Genomic DNA, 15,041 nt, shown 5'->3' on the forward strand with positions numbered 1-15,041 from the left:
GAGAAGGGCACACTAAGTCCTGGATTTTAAAACACAGCTACCTTAAAAGGCTTGTCATTCCTTCAGCAAGAACAGTACAACCTGCTACCTAAGAAATGCATCCTGGAAGTGGACAGTTGGACCAAAAGTAATTTCAATATCCAATATTAATAAACAGAGATTTTTAAAGAAATGGTATTTAACAGCTAACAAATCAGAGCATTCAATGCAGTTTATGATCTCTCAAGTGTGTGACTAAGCTCAGCTACCAAAACCATAGTGATCATGTATGAACTTCTGTCCTTAGTCTAACCTAATCCTTTAGCCTATGCAGCTTCAGTTAGCTTAATTCAAAATCTCATTTAAAGAAAGACATAGACAGCTAATTTTATTTGAAGCACTCCTAAAAGTCTGTTCATTCTATGATCAGATAACTGAATTTTCTGGGGTCTTTTCTGTTTGTTATTGCTTTTAAATCTGGACCAGCTGGGAAGAAGCTATAAGGACCATCAAATTCAGAGACATGGTTTAGCACTGGACAAAGCGAAGTTAGGTTAATGGTTGGACTTGATGATCTTAAAAGGTTTTCTAAACAGAACAATTCTGTGGTCTTGTGAAATAGGCTGGTACCAAAAGCTCTGATAACTGTTTGACCCAATATTAACTTTCCTTTTTTCAACACTCCCAGGAATAGCCCATTGCCAGAATAAACTGCTCCTATACTCCTGCCCCTTCTCTGGCTAGCACTCAGTTACGAGTCCAAATTCAAGCTACTACAGCTGTAATATTCTTTTTTTCCCATCTTGGCATGTTCTACCCTGTTCCTTTGGGACTGTGAAAGTGATATTGCAGTTTCACAACAGCTTAAACCCACCAGGGCTGGTTCAGTTCTGCTGTTCTTTCTTCCTGTGCAAGCAGAGATGTTGGAGAGCTGAGTTACCTTCTCCCATCAGGACAGGACAGGCAGCAGAGCTACAACCAGTCTCAATTGGTCTCAGCTGATAGAAAAGAACACCCCTGTACACCCTGGCATCAAAACAGCCATCACTTCAGCTTTCAGCACAAGCTTCTTCCCAGAGTCCTTCTGCAAAGTCTAACAGATACCTGTCCACAGACATCAACTTAAATACATGCTAATGTCTCACTGTGTATGTTACAAGCATGACAAGTGAAACACAAATGCTTGATCTGTCCAGAAGATGTAGTGTTCTTTCAATACCGAAAAACAATAATTTTACTTCTTCAGAAGGAAGTTTTTAAATAACTTTTAACATAGAAATTTACCACTTTTAACAAAACAGAAAAGCCATGAAGATTTAGAATGTGGTACAACCAGAGTATTGCATATAAATGTGCACATGAACCTGCACAATTTTACGATAAACCAGTTTTTTACACACCTCAGAAACTCGACACCAATAGGAAGAGAGTTCAAACACAATTTTAGCTAGTTAGTTTCAACATTTAACAAGATTATTTTGAAATTCTGTATGTAGATGCTCCATACAGCAGTAGACTAGTTAAGATATGGGCATGACAAAAGAAATAGAGAGACTTTTACTTCATTCAGCTACCCGCTGGGGCTCGTCAGGTTTTTGTGCAGTTGCATGCAGCTTTGTGGCATTCCAAATTCAGGATTTCATACAGTATCTTCAAATGAAAGCTATCCCAAAATTATATTATCCATGAGGTGGCTATACTGCAGCAAGAATACATATATTACATATCTTTCTGATTTTGAAATAGAGTTGCATTAAAAGCTTCAGACAGAAGGACAAAATCTTACTTACGATTATAGAACATACCTCAGACTGTCAAGCATTATAACAAACATAAACAAACGTTCAAAATCTGTTTTGCAAAAGCCAAACCAGTGACTTGTGTTAGGAGTGTAAATAGCAAGCAAGAAGTTTTTACTCCCAAATGACTGATTTTCTCATCCCACTGCACCAATGTCAAATTCTTACACCTTTATGGATGACAAATTTTCATATCTTACACTCCACAACTGGAGACATTAAAAAACATGTATCTGTTCAGAAAGTACATCTACTTTTTCAAGAATTGCTTCTAGCTAAAATATTCCGTAGTATGCTGAGCTGATTCTTGAAATCACACTTTTAAATTCAAAGACACAAGCACTACAAAATCAGCTGGAATAATGAAAAAAGATGAGTTAGTTAGTAATGGCCAAATTTCATGCAAAAATACCTGATGTGTTATTAAAAGGAGAAAAACAGCTTGCTAATAGATTTTTAGTTAGCTGGTTTGGGTTTGCCCCTTCCATTTTTTTTTTTTGTTTTTTTTTTTACCTGAGAAATGAAGAATGAAATACATATATGGTAATATGTCTTTACATTCAGATACCTGTGTGAAGTATTTTCCATCTTGCTTCAGGACTTTCATTGAGAGGTCAAGAATCAACCGCAGAAATTCCCATGTAGAATCTGCATGTAGAATGTGATTTAAAAACCCGCATATTATTGGCTTGTTCACTATTAAATATTCAAGACATGCAATGTATCCACTACTTCGAAGATAGGTACCCACTACTTTAAAAAAAAAATTAAAATAAAAATAAATGAACAAGAAAAAAACCCACAACAGTAAAGACCCTTCACAACTCACACTCAATGGTAATGACAGGATAAGAATCTCTGGTTTTCTTCACAGTCATTTTCCAGACGTTTCCAAGAAATTACTGGAGTGTGTGAACCCACCAAATATTTTCTCAAGAATTACATGAATTATTATTATTGTGGAATAAGAGCAAGTTTTAAAAAGTCCTAGGCACTTGCTACTTTTTTTATCAATCAAAATCAATTTTTTAATCAAAAATTCAACAAGAACAGATGTGTAACTACTGTTCTTTGCCTCTCAGATTTGCTATTAGAAAGGCAGGAATCAAAGTATTTTTGTTGCAAACTAACAACTATTATGCAGTGGAGGATCACGAACATGGGAAAGACTCAGAAGTTTAGGAGAATAAATTGGAGGATTAACCTTCTTCTGGAGATGTGGAGATTGGAACAGCCGTCAGATCATTAATTACATAATCAAACATCCTTCCTTCTTTGGCATACCTCTTCAGTACAGGAATACAGTCTTCAATTAGAACCTGTAAGAATTAAACACTTTGGATAGTCCTCAAAATACCCCAAAACTGACCAGGTAGAAGTAACAAGTGTGGATTTACAGGAATTAAAAGAAGGGGAAAAGTTCAAAGCTAAATATGATTTTAATTTTAGGCTACATTTCCAACTTTTTATATGATATAAAAAAGAAGTAACAATTGTAGGAACTATAATAATGACAATGTAGACACTACGGGACTGAACTTCCTAAGTCTGCCCCTGACTGATGACTGACCACTGTTTTACCCAGCAAACAGTTGGAAGAGATAGCAGAGTTCCCTTAACAAATGAGTAAAATAAGGTATTTGTATGTAGGGCCATGAAGTCATACAAAGTATCATGTGAGCTGCTTTGTTATTTTTTGCATGCTCATCTAGTTCACATCTGTAAACTAGAATCCGTGAGAGCCATAGGGAGCAGTAATGAAAACAAAAGGAAAAGATTTCCAGTGAAGATGTCAGATTACACCTGGGCTAGTTTTTTAAGCTTTGACAGATGCAGCACATAAAAACCTTAACTGCACTGATACACGATTAATTTTTTGTTTTGTTTTTTAACTTTTAACATATTATCAGTGTAGCAGTAGCCATCTCCTGCAAATTAAAAATAATTTTAAAATATGTATTACAAATTCATCTAGTCTCAACAGTACAGGACAACTAAGAAACATTTCTTCTATATTTTCAATTTAAGGAATGATGTTAAATGCTGAGTCCTTCCTGATATTTTCTCTTCATTTGTAAGCTATGGCAGTAGGCATGCGCTCATTTCACATTCCTTAAAAGGTATATATAATTACTTTTAAGTGTCCCAAGATGGAGAGTTAAAATATTGTGACACTGATGTATGCTTCCAACACAAACCCCACTGCCAGATTTAGAAGAGCCTTCAAAAAAGGAAAAAATCCTTCACCAAAGCAAAATCAGAAGCCTTTTCCGCAAAGCTTTGCCATAGCAGTTTCTCAGGCTAGGTATAACTCTATTTGAAATATTACTTCTAATGAAAGAAAGAAAAAAACAAAAAAATTACCTGATAGCACTCTCCTTTCAGATTGTCTAAGACATCTCCGCATGTTTTACGCATGTACTTTTTACATCCATCAATTACCATTTGGTCAATGTTTGGAGCTGGTTAAGGCATTCTACATTTCAGAAATAATACAGTAACAATTTCTACTTCTTCAGAAGGAAGTTCTCAAAAAAGTGACAAAAAAATAGAAAGATATGTATCTTGATATACACAGTTGCAATAGCCAACCATATGTATTTGCTTCCAAATTCAGTTAAGACATGTAGGAGGTGCTTGTTTTTAAAAAGCAATTCTGGCACCTTGGGTTACCATTACTGTGAAAGCTTGAAATGTGAACAATAGGTTGGTGCATTTTAAAATCCCAGAAAGTTAACTGTGTTAAGACTTTAATACACATTTTTATAACAATCATTTTTAGTTTCTAATAAGGGGTTCCGAAAACCTATGATGAACAACATTTCATATGGCTAACGGGTTAGCATTACAAACTATGTGAACTACAGAATGTTGAAAAGTTGCTTTGTATCAGTATTTTTAAGACAGAGCAAGAGTTGGTCAGTCAATTGGTGAGAATCCAATTCACCCAATTCCTGTTACTCCTATTGATTAAACTATTTTGCTTCTAGGTACTATTTTGTAAATATATATCTTTCTTCAGAAAAACAGAAGGCAGCACTCAGTCCAAACTTCAAATCTGACATGCCTGTCTTCTGCTATTACAGAACATATAAGTCTGATGACAAAAGTATTTCTTTTCAGTTCTGTGTGAATGGATACTAAAGAGTTACAGTGTGGATTGGTATGATGTAATGATGCACAAATATGCAGTCACTGAGCCATCTTCAAACTAATCAGAACCTGACAGTGAATTGTGTTCAAGGCGAAGACACCAGCAGCAAACACAGGCTTAAAAATGTTGAAATGAACGATAAGTCATTTGTCAAAGGATATCTCTACCATAGTAACCATCTTTGGCTTCAGTTTGACTATCTCATATAGTATACCTCCATCACCACCTCCTAGAATTAGCACCTCTTTCCCCGTGTAGTCTTCCTTTCCACTGCCCATTATGGCTTGAGTATATGCCAGGTCACTCTCTGCCAGATCTGAAATGGAAGGAAAAGGTTGAACAGAAAAATTAGATCTTTAATCCTTAATTCAATACAATTAATATTTTATTAATCCAAAGGTGATATAATATAGGCCAAACCAAGGGCATCTACAGAAACAACCTATTTCTCAGGGACAGTCCTGGTAACATGAGGCTTGTGATTTACCAAAACTAATGCGATCTTCCTTAGAATCCCACAGTGGATTTCTCTACTTCTTAATGCAACCCCAGCAATGGCTACTTCAGCATTAGGGAGTACTGCACACAAGGAGAAGCAAAGTTGTGGAGCAAAACAGGCAGCACTTGGGCCTTCATGTCCACATTCAATATTTAGTGGGTTTTTACCTCAGATTAGTGATGCAAGAGATAAATAAGGAGACTTTTGAAAGCACACTCTAAACTAGACCCCAACTAAAAAGACCAACCCAGATGCACCCCAGTGGACCCCTGCACAGAAGCCTAAGTATCACCTCTAGCACCTAACTGCTGAAGGGCCTTGAAGAATGCCTTCTGCTGCCTTGTTCATCATTAGCTTCAAAGAAACCAGCAACATTCCTAAGCTCTATTGAAGTAACTCCAAGCTGCAAGGGACAAATGTTGCTCATCAGAAACACTTAGCTTATAAGTGCATGATAACAAAATGACACAAAGCAGTATTTTAAAATCCCACAGAAGGTAAATAAGTGATGGCATACCTCCCTTTCTATAAGGCACATTGTGGCAATGTTCAGACAACCTTACCTTCATATGATGGCAATTTCTGGCTAGAAGTATGGAATACCTAATTGGGTGATTTCAAACACAATTCTAACTGAATTAGAAAGTACCTCGCTAGAGGACTCAATAATAACACTTTTCAGCTGCCATCTGTACAGAAGTCACCCAGATGGTTGCAGAAAGCTAATTGAATGGTATTAAAAGAGGAATTACTGATGATTTCAAAAAGCTAGTCGGTTTTCTTAATTGCCCTGCCATTAGGCTCAAATTAGGTATTCTATTCGCAGACAGCAACATCAGTTACCTCAGTCTGTACTTTTCAACATTAAGTACTGAGAGGTTTTTCAAAGCATTGTCCTGTGTACCTAGATTTTCTAGCAAACAGCTTGAAAGAACAGTAGCACATCTTTTCTCAAGTTCACTTGCACAAATACAAAGATCAGAGGGCACAGAATAGCACACATAAAGACCCTCCCATATAGGTTGGATTACTCTTCTGATTGACTTAAACTGAACATTTTGAAGAAGACAGTGTCAAAAGATGTTTCCCAACAAAGCAGATAAATGGTTAAAGATACAGCTATCCTGTACCTCACCAAGCAGGTAATTTCCTCACAAGAATCAAGGGAGCAGCAAGATTATCCCCACACATATACCCACCAGATACTATGTCTTTTTATTTCTTTAGTATTCCCCTGTGTTCTGAAGACTGACAAAGTACTTTTATTACTGTTTAAAAAAAACCTTCGAGACTTGCAACAAGCAGGCAGCTCATATGAAAGAAGGGAGTAATCTCTGATGGAGAACAGTCTGACTTCTAGTCTCCCTTGTCACCTTCCACGGCAAAGGCAACAACTTTGAAAAAAGAAGATATCTGGTTTTGTACTCTAGATTTACATTAGTCAGCTCTTCAGATTAAAGTCCTTCATACACAGGAAAAGATATACGTGTACATGCATATATGTAGCTTTCTGCATGAAAACCATGATCCTTAGTAATCTAGTAAAACTGTGACACAGTAAGATAGAAAAAACCCCACTTCCTACAATTTTACACAAAAGATACTCAAAGAAGAAGATACTTACTGACATCCCCACTGAGAATAAGAATATTCCCAAACTGTTTTGAATGAAGAATTTTAATATTCTGAAAAGGTGAATCTTCATCATAAACAACTTCATCTATGTCGTACTCCACCAGGCGTCCATCAGCTGTGGGCCAGTATCTGTCAATGACACCTCCTCTCAAAATGGCTGGCAACCTAGAAAGAAATAATAAGACTCAAAACATCCTGTACAGTGGCCATAATAAATAAGTTCTTACAAGACGGATCTAAGAAAACTTGCAAGATTTAATCCTCAGTGGATTTAAGAAACCTATCAGCCATAGGTTAAATATACATAACTTGCTAAGGCACAGGTGAAATATAAATGCTGCTTCTTCATGGACAATTCCTATGATGCACTCATGAATCTACCTCTACCCTAAGAGAAGGGATTAACATAACATACCAGCCTCTGCAGATGAAATAGCTCATCACTAGAAATGGATATGGTACAAAAGCAGAATGAAGACAGAAAACCATGACAAAAATCTCCCACCTTCAGCTCAGCTAAAAATGCCATTTCTCTGAGATTATTCCTCACTCTTCTAATGTTGTACTGAAAGGCATTTTAAATGCATATACAAACACAAAATCTGAACTATTAGAGAGGTTCAAACTGAACAATAGCATCACCCTGCAGTGTATAAGAACAATCATTGAATCATTAAGGTTGGAAAAGACCTCTAAGATAATATTAAGAGTCCAATCCTTGATATCAGCTGACAGTTTACATTACATTTTAAAAGTGCTTCAAACACCTGCACAGATTGTTTTGGTTTTCTTGGTTGGGGTTTTTGTGTGTTTCTTTTTTTAATTCCACATAGACATGTCTCATTTCAAATCAGTTTCACCTGTAAAGACAAACTACATTTGAAGTGGCAGTGAATGAATTTTCACACAGAATTTTTAAATTTTTTGTTGGTTTTGCTGTTGCAAAAAAATCCCACATGCCTCAGAGAGTTAAAAGTTTCTTTTTTTTGCAGAGGTGGAGGGTGCAGTGAAAGAGCGGGCATAGACAAGCTGCTTCTAAATTTACCAGAGATTCTCAAAAACGTTTTAGAAAACGTTTTTTACCCCCAGTGAGCCGCAAGATGGCAGCACAGGGTGAGAGCATCTATTCACTATTCACAAGACAACGAAAAACAGAAACAGTTTTGCAGTAGCATTGATTTTACTAGAGCTGCATAAGTGAAGCTAACACCAGGAGGATGCAAAGCAAATTTAAAAACAAAAAGAAAAAGAGAAAAAAAGTTGAGGTATGTGTAACAAGATTCATGCCACATCCACTGTTCTAGGAGGTTCATCTTCCTATCCTAAGGTAAACAAATTAATTCAGATAACTTCAGACAGACTTTTTCCTGATCCATTTTTCACAAGTTCCTATCACAAAGATTCTACAAACTCCTAATATCATATTTCAGTATCAAAATACCCTCAAAGAGAGAGCTTCTCCTCCATTTACACAAGAGGATCTACATTTGAGCACTGTGCACCAGGTAAGGCTTTATCAGAATGAAGTAAAGCAATATATAACTACCTCTCTGTGTTTTACATACAACTGTTAAACACCAAAAAACAATATTAAGGGCATAATATCACTTTTCCTACCACCTTACTTGTGGTAGGAATACTTTCTGCTGAAGTACTGCTTGGCTGTCTTCCCATTCTGTAGTTTGTTCCTTAGCTTTACTGAATCTTGGTTTTACTTTTCTTAAACCACTTCCACTTCAGACTACGTTCTTTAAAGCATCAGCTGCACTTCCAGCAAGTGCATGCAGTAAGTGTTGCCTGGTTTCAAGCTGCCAGGAAGACACCAACATGAGCTGTGTCCTCCCAGATTCCTGGGGAATTCCAGGATGAATGCTGTTTCAGCAGCAGGCAATGAGCCACAGTTAGCATCCTAGAGTTTAATATTTAACACTGTATTTAAGTAAACCCAAATAACATGTTTGCATGCCTCCCACACCTTCAGTTACTAGGTAGATTTTAAAAATTTGCTACAACATATTTCTGTCCTCTTGGCAGGGCCCTAAACACACAGGTTCCCCCAGGGTTTTTGCCACATCTGCCCAAGGCCAGTGCAGCAGCATGGGCAGAGATACCAGGAAGCTCTGCAGGAAACCTTCCTGGGGCAGGGCCTTCTCCAAGAGCTTGAGCTTCATTTTAGCTCCAGCCTTTGCCAGCGGTCCCTGTCCAACCTATGCGGTAGCTCTGCCCACACCTGCCAAAATCTTTTGCAAATCCAGCTTGCTCTAGAAGCTGCCCCAGTACTGCAGCCCAGCCTGGCAGTCACAAGGCTGGGGCTGACCCTGGTAATCATCACCAGCCCTGCTCACCTTGTCCATGAGCTGTGGGATGTGGCCCAGAGCGCATGGGTCATGCCCTGGCCTATCCCCCTGCCACCCTTAGATGTCCAGTCTTGGGCATAACATGCATAAAGTCATACTGCAGGCTACTCAATGCAGTACAGCAAGGCATAATTTGCTTATTTATTGTCTTAATCAACTCTGTAGACAAGCCACACAGGAAAGCAGATGTACACACTTACCGTTTCACCCTTTTTATATTACCATGGAAAAATTCTCTCATTCTTTCTTCTACTTTGTTTAGAAGCTGAAAAAAACAGCAAACAAGAGAGGTGGAATTTAAAGGTGGTCACTTAATGTAATATACCTATTAATTAGACTCTGTGGAAGGCAATGAAAAGTAGCACCTGCATTGAAAGGCTTTGAAATGTAACATTAGAGCCTGTGAATAACTAGCTGGTCACCTTACCCTCATTACTAGCAAGAATGTGCATATTGTAGCAGCTGTCATCACTGCATTCAGCTGTCCTCCAGGATAACACAACCAGACTGCTCAGGCACAGCCAAAGAGGAAAAACGAAACCCCCGTAAGGTTTCATTCCTGCCAAAGCAGTGGCCTATTTCCCTGCAATATCCAATTTCTGGAGCCTTCACATTGGGAAAGATGGAATCACTTTTCTCCACAGAGAAGAAGTTAAGAGTACAGAGACTCACCAGCTCTCAGCTAAGGCAAAAAAGTCATAAACCAATATACCAGGTTGTGAGTTGTGCATCACCTCTTCCTCACTGCCTTGGGTACCTGAGGAGAAAGTCCTGAGCCCAAACTAAGGCTGCTATGTCTTTACAACTTATACAGCAAAGAACATGAAGTTCAGGACATGCAAAAGACATATATGTATGCAACTACAATAGGTGTTACTACTCCTCATCTGTAAGCACTCCGGTTTGAACTTTGGTGTTTTAACATCTTTTCCCAAGATATGCTTCCATAGAGCTGAAGAAGGTGCTCCCTCTCAATACAGTTTAAGTTTAGTGAGATAAGCTTTACACATACCTGATCGACCTCCTCTCTTTCTTTCGTGTGATCACTGTAGCTCTGCAGATCCACCAACACTAATCCATGAGGGTGAATTCTCAAATTGGCAAAACTATAAAACAAAGAGACAGTGATAATGATTTTGTTCTTGAAAATCAGGGTGAGTGAGGAAAGAAAGCCTAAAATGAGTTTCACTAAATTCAGAATACACATTTCTTTTTCCAGCCATCTGTAACTGTTGGCAATGCCAGTGCTGGTCTTCCTCTGCAAGTCACTAAGCAGAAAACAAAAGTTGTAAAAGCACATTAGTCACTACATTTTTAATAAAATCAGCAGGCAGCAAGGTTATAAACAGGGTGTTCAAACCAGACCTGTGGTGTGAGAGGAAAATACACTGCTTACTACTCTCAGCTCTTCAAATAATGCCTGCTTGAACAGGTGTGTTGTGTTGGTGTTGTTTATTTTTTAATTGAAATTAAGCCTCAAGTAAACAACTGGATACTCCCTATATCCTTCTCACTTCTTGGGTGTTTAGGGGTTTTATTTGATTTGATTTGATTTTTTTTTAAACTGTGTAGCAACTATTCACAGAGACTGTGTCCATATTCAAAGCTGAATAAAAATTTTTAAGTGAGAAACCGTAAGCATCGTGGAGCTTTGACTGGCAAAGAAATTACAGCAGCAAAATCTCATTGATGTATACAGATGCAACACATACAAAACTGCTCTATATTGCATTTATGACAGGAGCATTTAAAGCTATGAGCTAGGCTTCACCATGCTAGGTGTTGGGTGGTCTAACTTGCAAGAACTTGCAACAAACAAAAGGACTATGGGGAAGGACATAGGAAAACTAAAGCTGCAATAAACTTTCTATAGACAAAAAGAAACAGAAAAGCTACAAAGAGATTACACATGAAGGAAGGGTGGGGAAGCATACATGGAAAAAATAGGACAGACAAAAGTATGAGAATAGAAAAGCCAAGCAAAGACAGAAGGGCATTGTGAGGAGGAAGCTCATCCGTGCAATACAGAGAAACCCCAGGTAAAGCAGCATACAGTTCTGTGAATGCCCTTTTCTTTGCCTGTCTGCTCTTATCCCACTCAGCCTCAGAGGCAGAACACAAACCAATTCTTGCTGACACAAAAAGTGTAGGTGGCCTTCCACTTCCCCACCACTCCCACCTTTTTTTGTCCCTGTCTGAGCTCCTTTCCTGAACTAGCAGCCTCAGTATGACGACCACCTCTCCCATGGTGGCACTCAGAGAAAATCCTGAATTGTCTGTAAGTATTATCTGAGGATCATAAATTTTCATAACTGTAATACGATGATGAACCTGACTGAAGTTATTAAAAAATAAAAACACACTTGCTGGCTTTGGACAGCAGTGATCTGTAGCTGTGATGTGTTTACAGAGAAACCAAAGTGTCACCCACTTCTTTTCAGATGATGAGTCTGGGAAGTCTCAGGTTTTCATGAAGGCCACAGGCACAGGTCTTGTCTCCAGGAGGATGTTTTCTTATTCAACACGCACACACCCATCCTGTGTCTCATGTACCTGCAGATTGTCACCATCCTTCGCTGACCCTCCCTACACCTCAGCGACTGTCCACCAGGTGTCCTCCCAACAAGGGTTTCTGATCTGGGACCAGAAAATGTTCCTATGCCCCACGGCCATTAAGGAAAAGGATAGAATAGCCTTGAAATATTAATTCCCTGCACCCCACCTGCCCTCGGAAATTGCTTCTGCAAAAAATAAAACACAGTACTTAACCCAAGGATGAAGAAAAGGTAATCAAGGAGTAATCAAAGATGCCTTGATTTTTAACTAGAAGGCTACCACTTGAGACCAGGTTTATGAGCTAATAAAAGAGTTGAGTGTTTTCAGTATTCAAAACATTTCTAAGGCAGCTTTTTGCTTGTCATCCAAGCTATATAAGAAGCTGCTCAAAGAGAATCAGCAAATTCATTCTACTGTTCTGCCAAAACCAAAGGAAAGCAGAGGAAGCTGTTCTGAATTTAGGTAGAATCTTAACATGCATTTTTAGGATGCTGCTTCACATTACTGGTTACTGACACAGCTCAGTGCTTTCCATAAGTGGGCCAATGCATACTTTGCATTGTAACCCAAAACATCCAACAGCTTAAGCTGATGTTCTCATCAGTAACACTAAGACACAAGTAGAATAATTATGCAATAAAGAAAGGGAGCACAACACACTCCCCATCTCCTCTTTAGTCTCAATAGGTTTCAAAGTTTTAAAACGTTTCTCTCTGTGACTTTACAACCCCTTGAATCAAAAGAACTCAAATTAGTTGAGCACTTCTAGAGGCTCCTGGTACTCAGCACAAGGGAAGCAGCTACTGCAAAGGAGAGTACTGGAGAAAACCCTACCAGGATTCAGTTTATTTGATTTTCATGTCAGCAAAGGTTTATTTTATAACATGCCTAATGAGAGTAAAAATCAGTCAGGCTTAAGTGTAAGAGCAAAGAGCTTTACCACAGGATATAGGGGTTTTATTTGTTTTTTATGGAGAGAAAGAACAGAGCTCACTAGATGGAAGCACTGCTCACCACAGCAGGTTTTGGAGACAACCATTCATAGTAAAAAGGGACATTTCTGGTGAAGCCCACAGACCTGCTGAAGGCCCACTGAGCTGCAGCGCTACAGACAGAAATCAGGTTTTGCAGTTCACGAGGCAGCACTGTTTCCAACGTCTCCAAAACCTGGCACAGCACCAGTAAAAATTTCCAGTTCAAAAACTTTTTTATTAGTTTATTCCCATATTCCAGAGTTTGCTATTTACACAAATATGCAAGAGATTTATTGTCCCGTGATCTGAGTTCTTTTAAATTCCTTTCCTACATGAATCGCGCTAGCTGTCATGAGATTTTACAGCTGACACTGTCTTCACTTCCCCTGTGACTGCATGAAATGCTTTCTTGGTATGGGACATTACTGACTTTGCTTTGGGATCTTTTTTAGGGCGAGAGGCAAGGAGAGGCAGAGAGTAGAGTTACTCCGAAAATCACAACCACATAACTTCAGACTTATCATTAAGTGACATGACAGCATTAGAATATAGAGTCAGTAATGCTGCAGACCCATCATTCATTTCCTCAAATTGTCACCTCTACCAGAATAGCATGGTCCTGACACTTGCAAGGGTGAGAGAGATGAGAGACAGGCACCAGGGTGGAGTGGTGTAGTGAGCATCTGGCTGATAATCTCAGTCAGTTAATTTACAGTAAAAAACCTTGAATTTCTTGAAGAAGCCAATACAGCCCCAGGTTGGCTATACCTTGATTAAAAGTCACCTGGTTCAAAGTCACCTGGTGGGAAATTTACACCCAAAATTGGTACAATACCTGTAAAGATTTAAACACACAGCAAACAGGATGCATACGTTCAGAAAAGTGACCAGATTAGTAGCTTTAAGCCAAAAGCAGCAGGCCAAGGCTGAACCTACAAAAGACTTCCTAACTTCACTCAGCAGAGAGCAAAGGCTGTGCTGGCCTTTGTTACTTCACACTTGTCTGCTTAGCAGAACACATATGAACAGAGGTTTTCAGCAGCAGTTTTTGTAATATTTGGGGGAGAGCTTTAAGAACTATGTTAAACCAATTTCCATCTTCTCCTATGAAAATATAGCAAAGATTACTTTACAAGTAAGTGGAAGAAACCCGTGAAAAATGAAGTTCCCTTCAAAAGTCTCCCCCTTGCATCTTGTCTTACAGAAAAATTTTAATTCCCGTTTTCAAAACAAAACACCTGCCACACCTTTGGTGTGTGCTTGCATTCACTTTCCTAAAAACAGTGAGAAACAAGGTCAGCAAGGAGGGATCCTCTCCAGCAGACAATAAAATGTAAAGGGGACCCCACTCATTGCTGCCCCTGCATACCCATCACATCTTCTAGAGCAGTACTCAAGCTTTTTGTGCTTGCATGCAAATGAGTCTCAATTACAGAAACAATTCTATTGAGTGGAGCATCTTGTCTTGAGTGCCACTCTGATCACCTAAACAGGGAACACTAGATGTCAAGAAATAAATCTCAGTGGCATAAATCAAAAAGTACCTGATCTGAAACCAAGAGAGACTTTGGATGAGCATCCTCTTTACTTAAAAGAGAACCAGAAGCAGGAAAATTAACACACTCTTGAGTCAAACTGTGTTCTACTTTAGTTACTTGTGCTGCCGAGTAAAAAAATGCTGCAATCCCATATATTTGAGAAAATATTTCCCCAACTATCATTCCCACAGAATAAAATTTAATAAGCCAGGTACCTACCAACACCTCTTCAGCCACCAAAGCTTTTATCTGCTGAGTGACTAACTTGGAGTCACTATGGATTAAGTAATTGAAGTATTAAAAAAATAGCCTGCCAATAATAATAGCATCACCTGTCAAACCACTCATAGTAAGGGAAGACATTAAAACTGGCTTATATTAGGAAATCCCCAAATAAATGCAAAAAAAACCCCAAACCAAACATTGTTTAAGTAAAGCATATTCTTTTTTTTTTTCATGCTCATCTTAATTACAAAGTACTTAAGGGACCTTAAGGAATTTACCATCTACATTATTCCTGTTTTCTCTTTACAAAATAAGAAAATCAGAA

General features: G+C 38.5%; 1 protein-coding gene across 1 annotated transcript in view; it reads right to left on the reverse strand.

The window, feature by feature from the left end:
* The window catches only part of SMS (spermine synthase), a 47,989-nt gene that overhangs the window by 13,474 nt on the left and 19,474 nt on the right, over positions 1-15,041 (reverse strand). Inside the window, exons 3-9 of the mRNA XM_030465375.1 lie at positions 10,436-10,529; positions 9,624-9,688; positions 7,056-7,231; positions 5,094-5,248; positions 4,143-4,232; positions 2,983-3,097; positions 2,347-2,426 (exon numbers count right to left, since the gene is read on the reverse strand). Of these exons, the coding sequence (XP_030321235.1) occupies positions 2,347-2,426; positions 2,983-3,097; positions 4,143-4,232; positions 5,094-5,248; positions 7,056-7,231; positions 9,624-9,688; positions 10,436-10,529 (775 nt within the window). The remainder of the gene's footprint in view (positions 1-2,346; positions 2,427-2,982; positions 3,098-4,142; positions 4,233-5,093; positions 5,249-7,055; positions 7,232-9,623; positions 9,689-10,435; positions 10,530-15,041) is intronic.

Source organism: Calypte anna, chromosome 1 (assembly GCF_003957555.1).
Source record: "Calypte anna isolate BGI_N300 chromosome 1, bCalAnn1_v1.p, whole genome shotgun sequence".
Taxonomy (NCBI): Eukaryota; Metazoa; Chordata; class Aves; order Apodiformes; family Trochilidae; genus Calypte; species Calypte anna.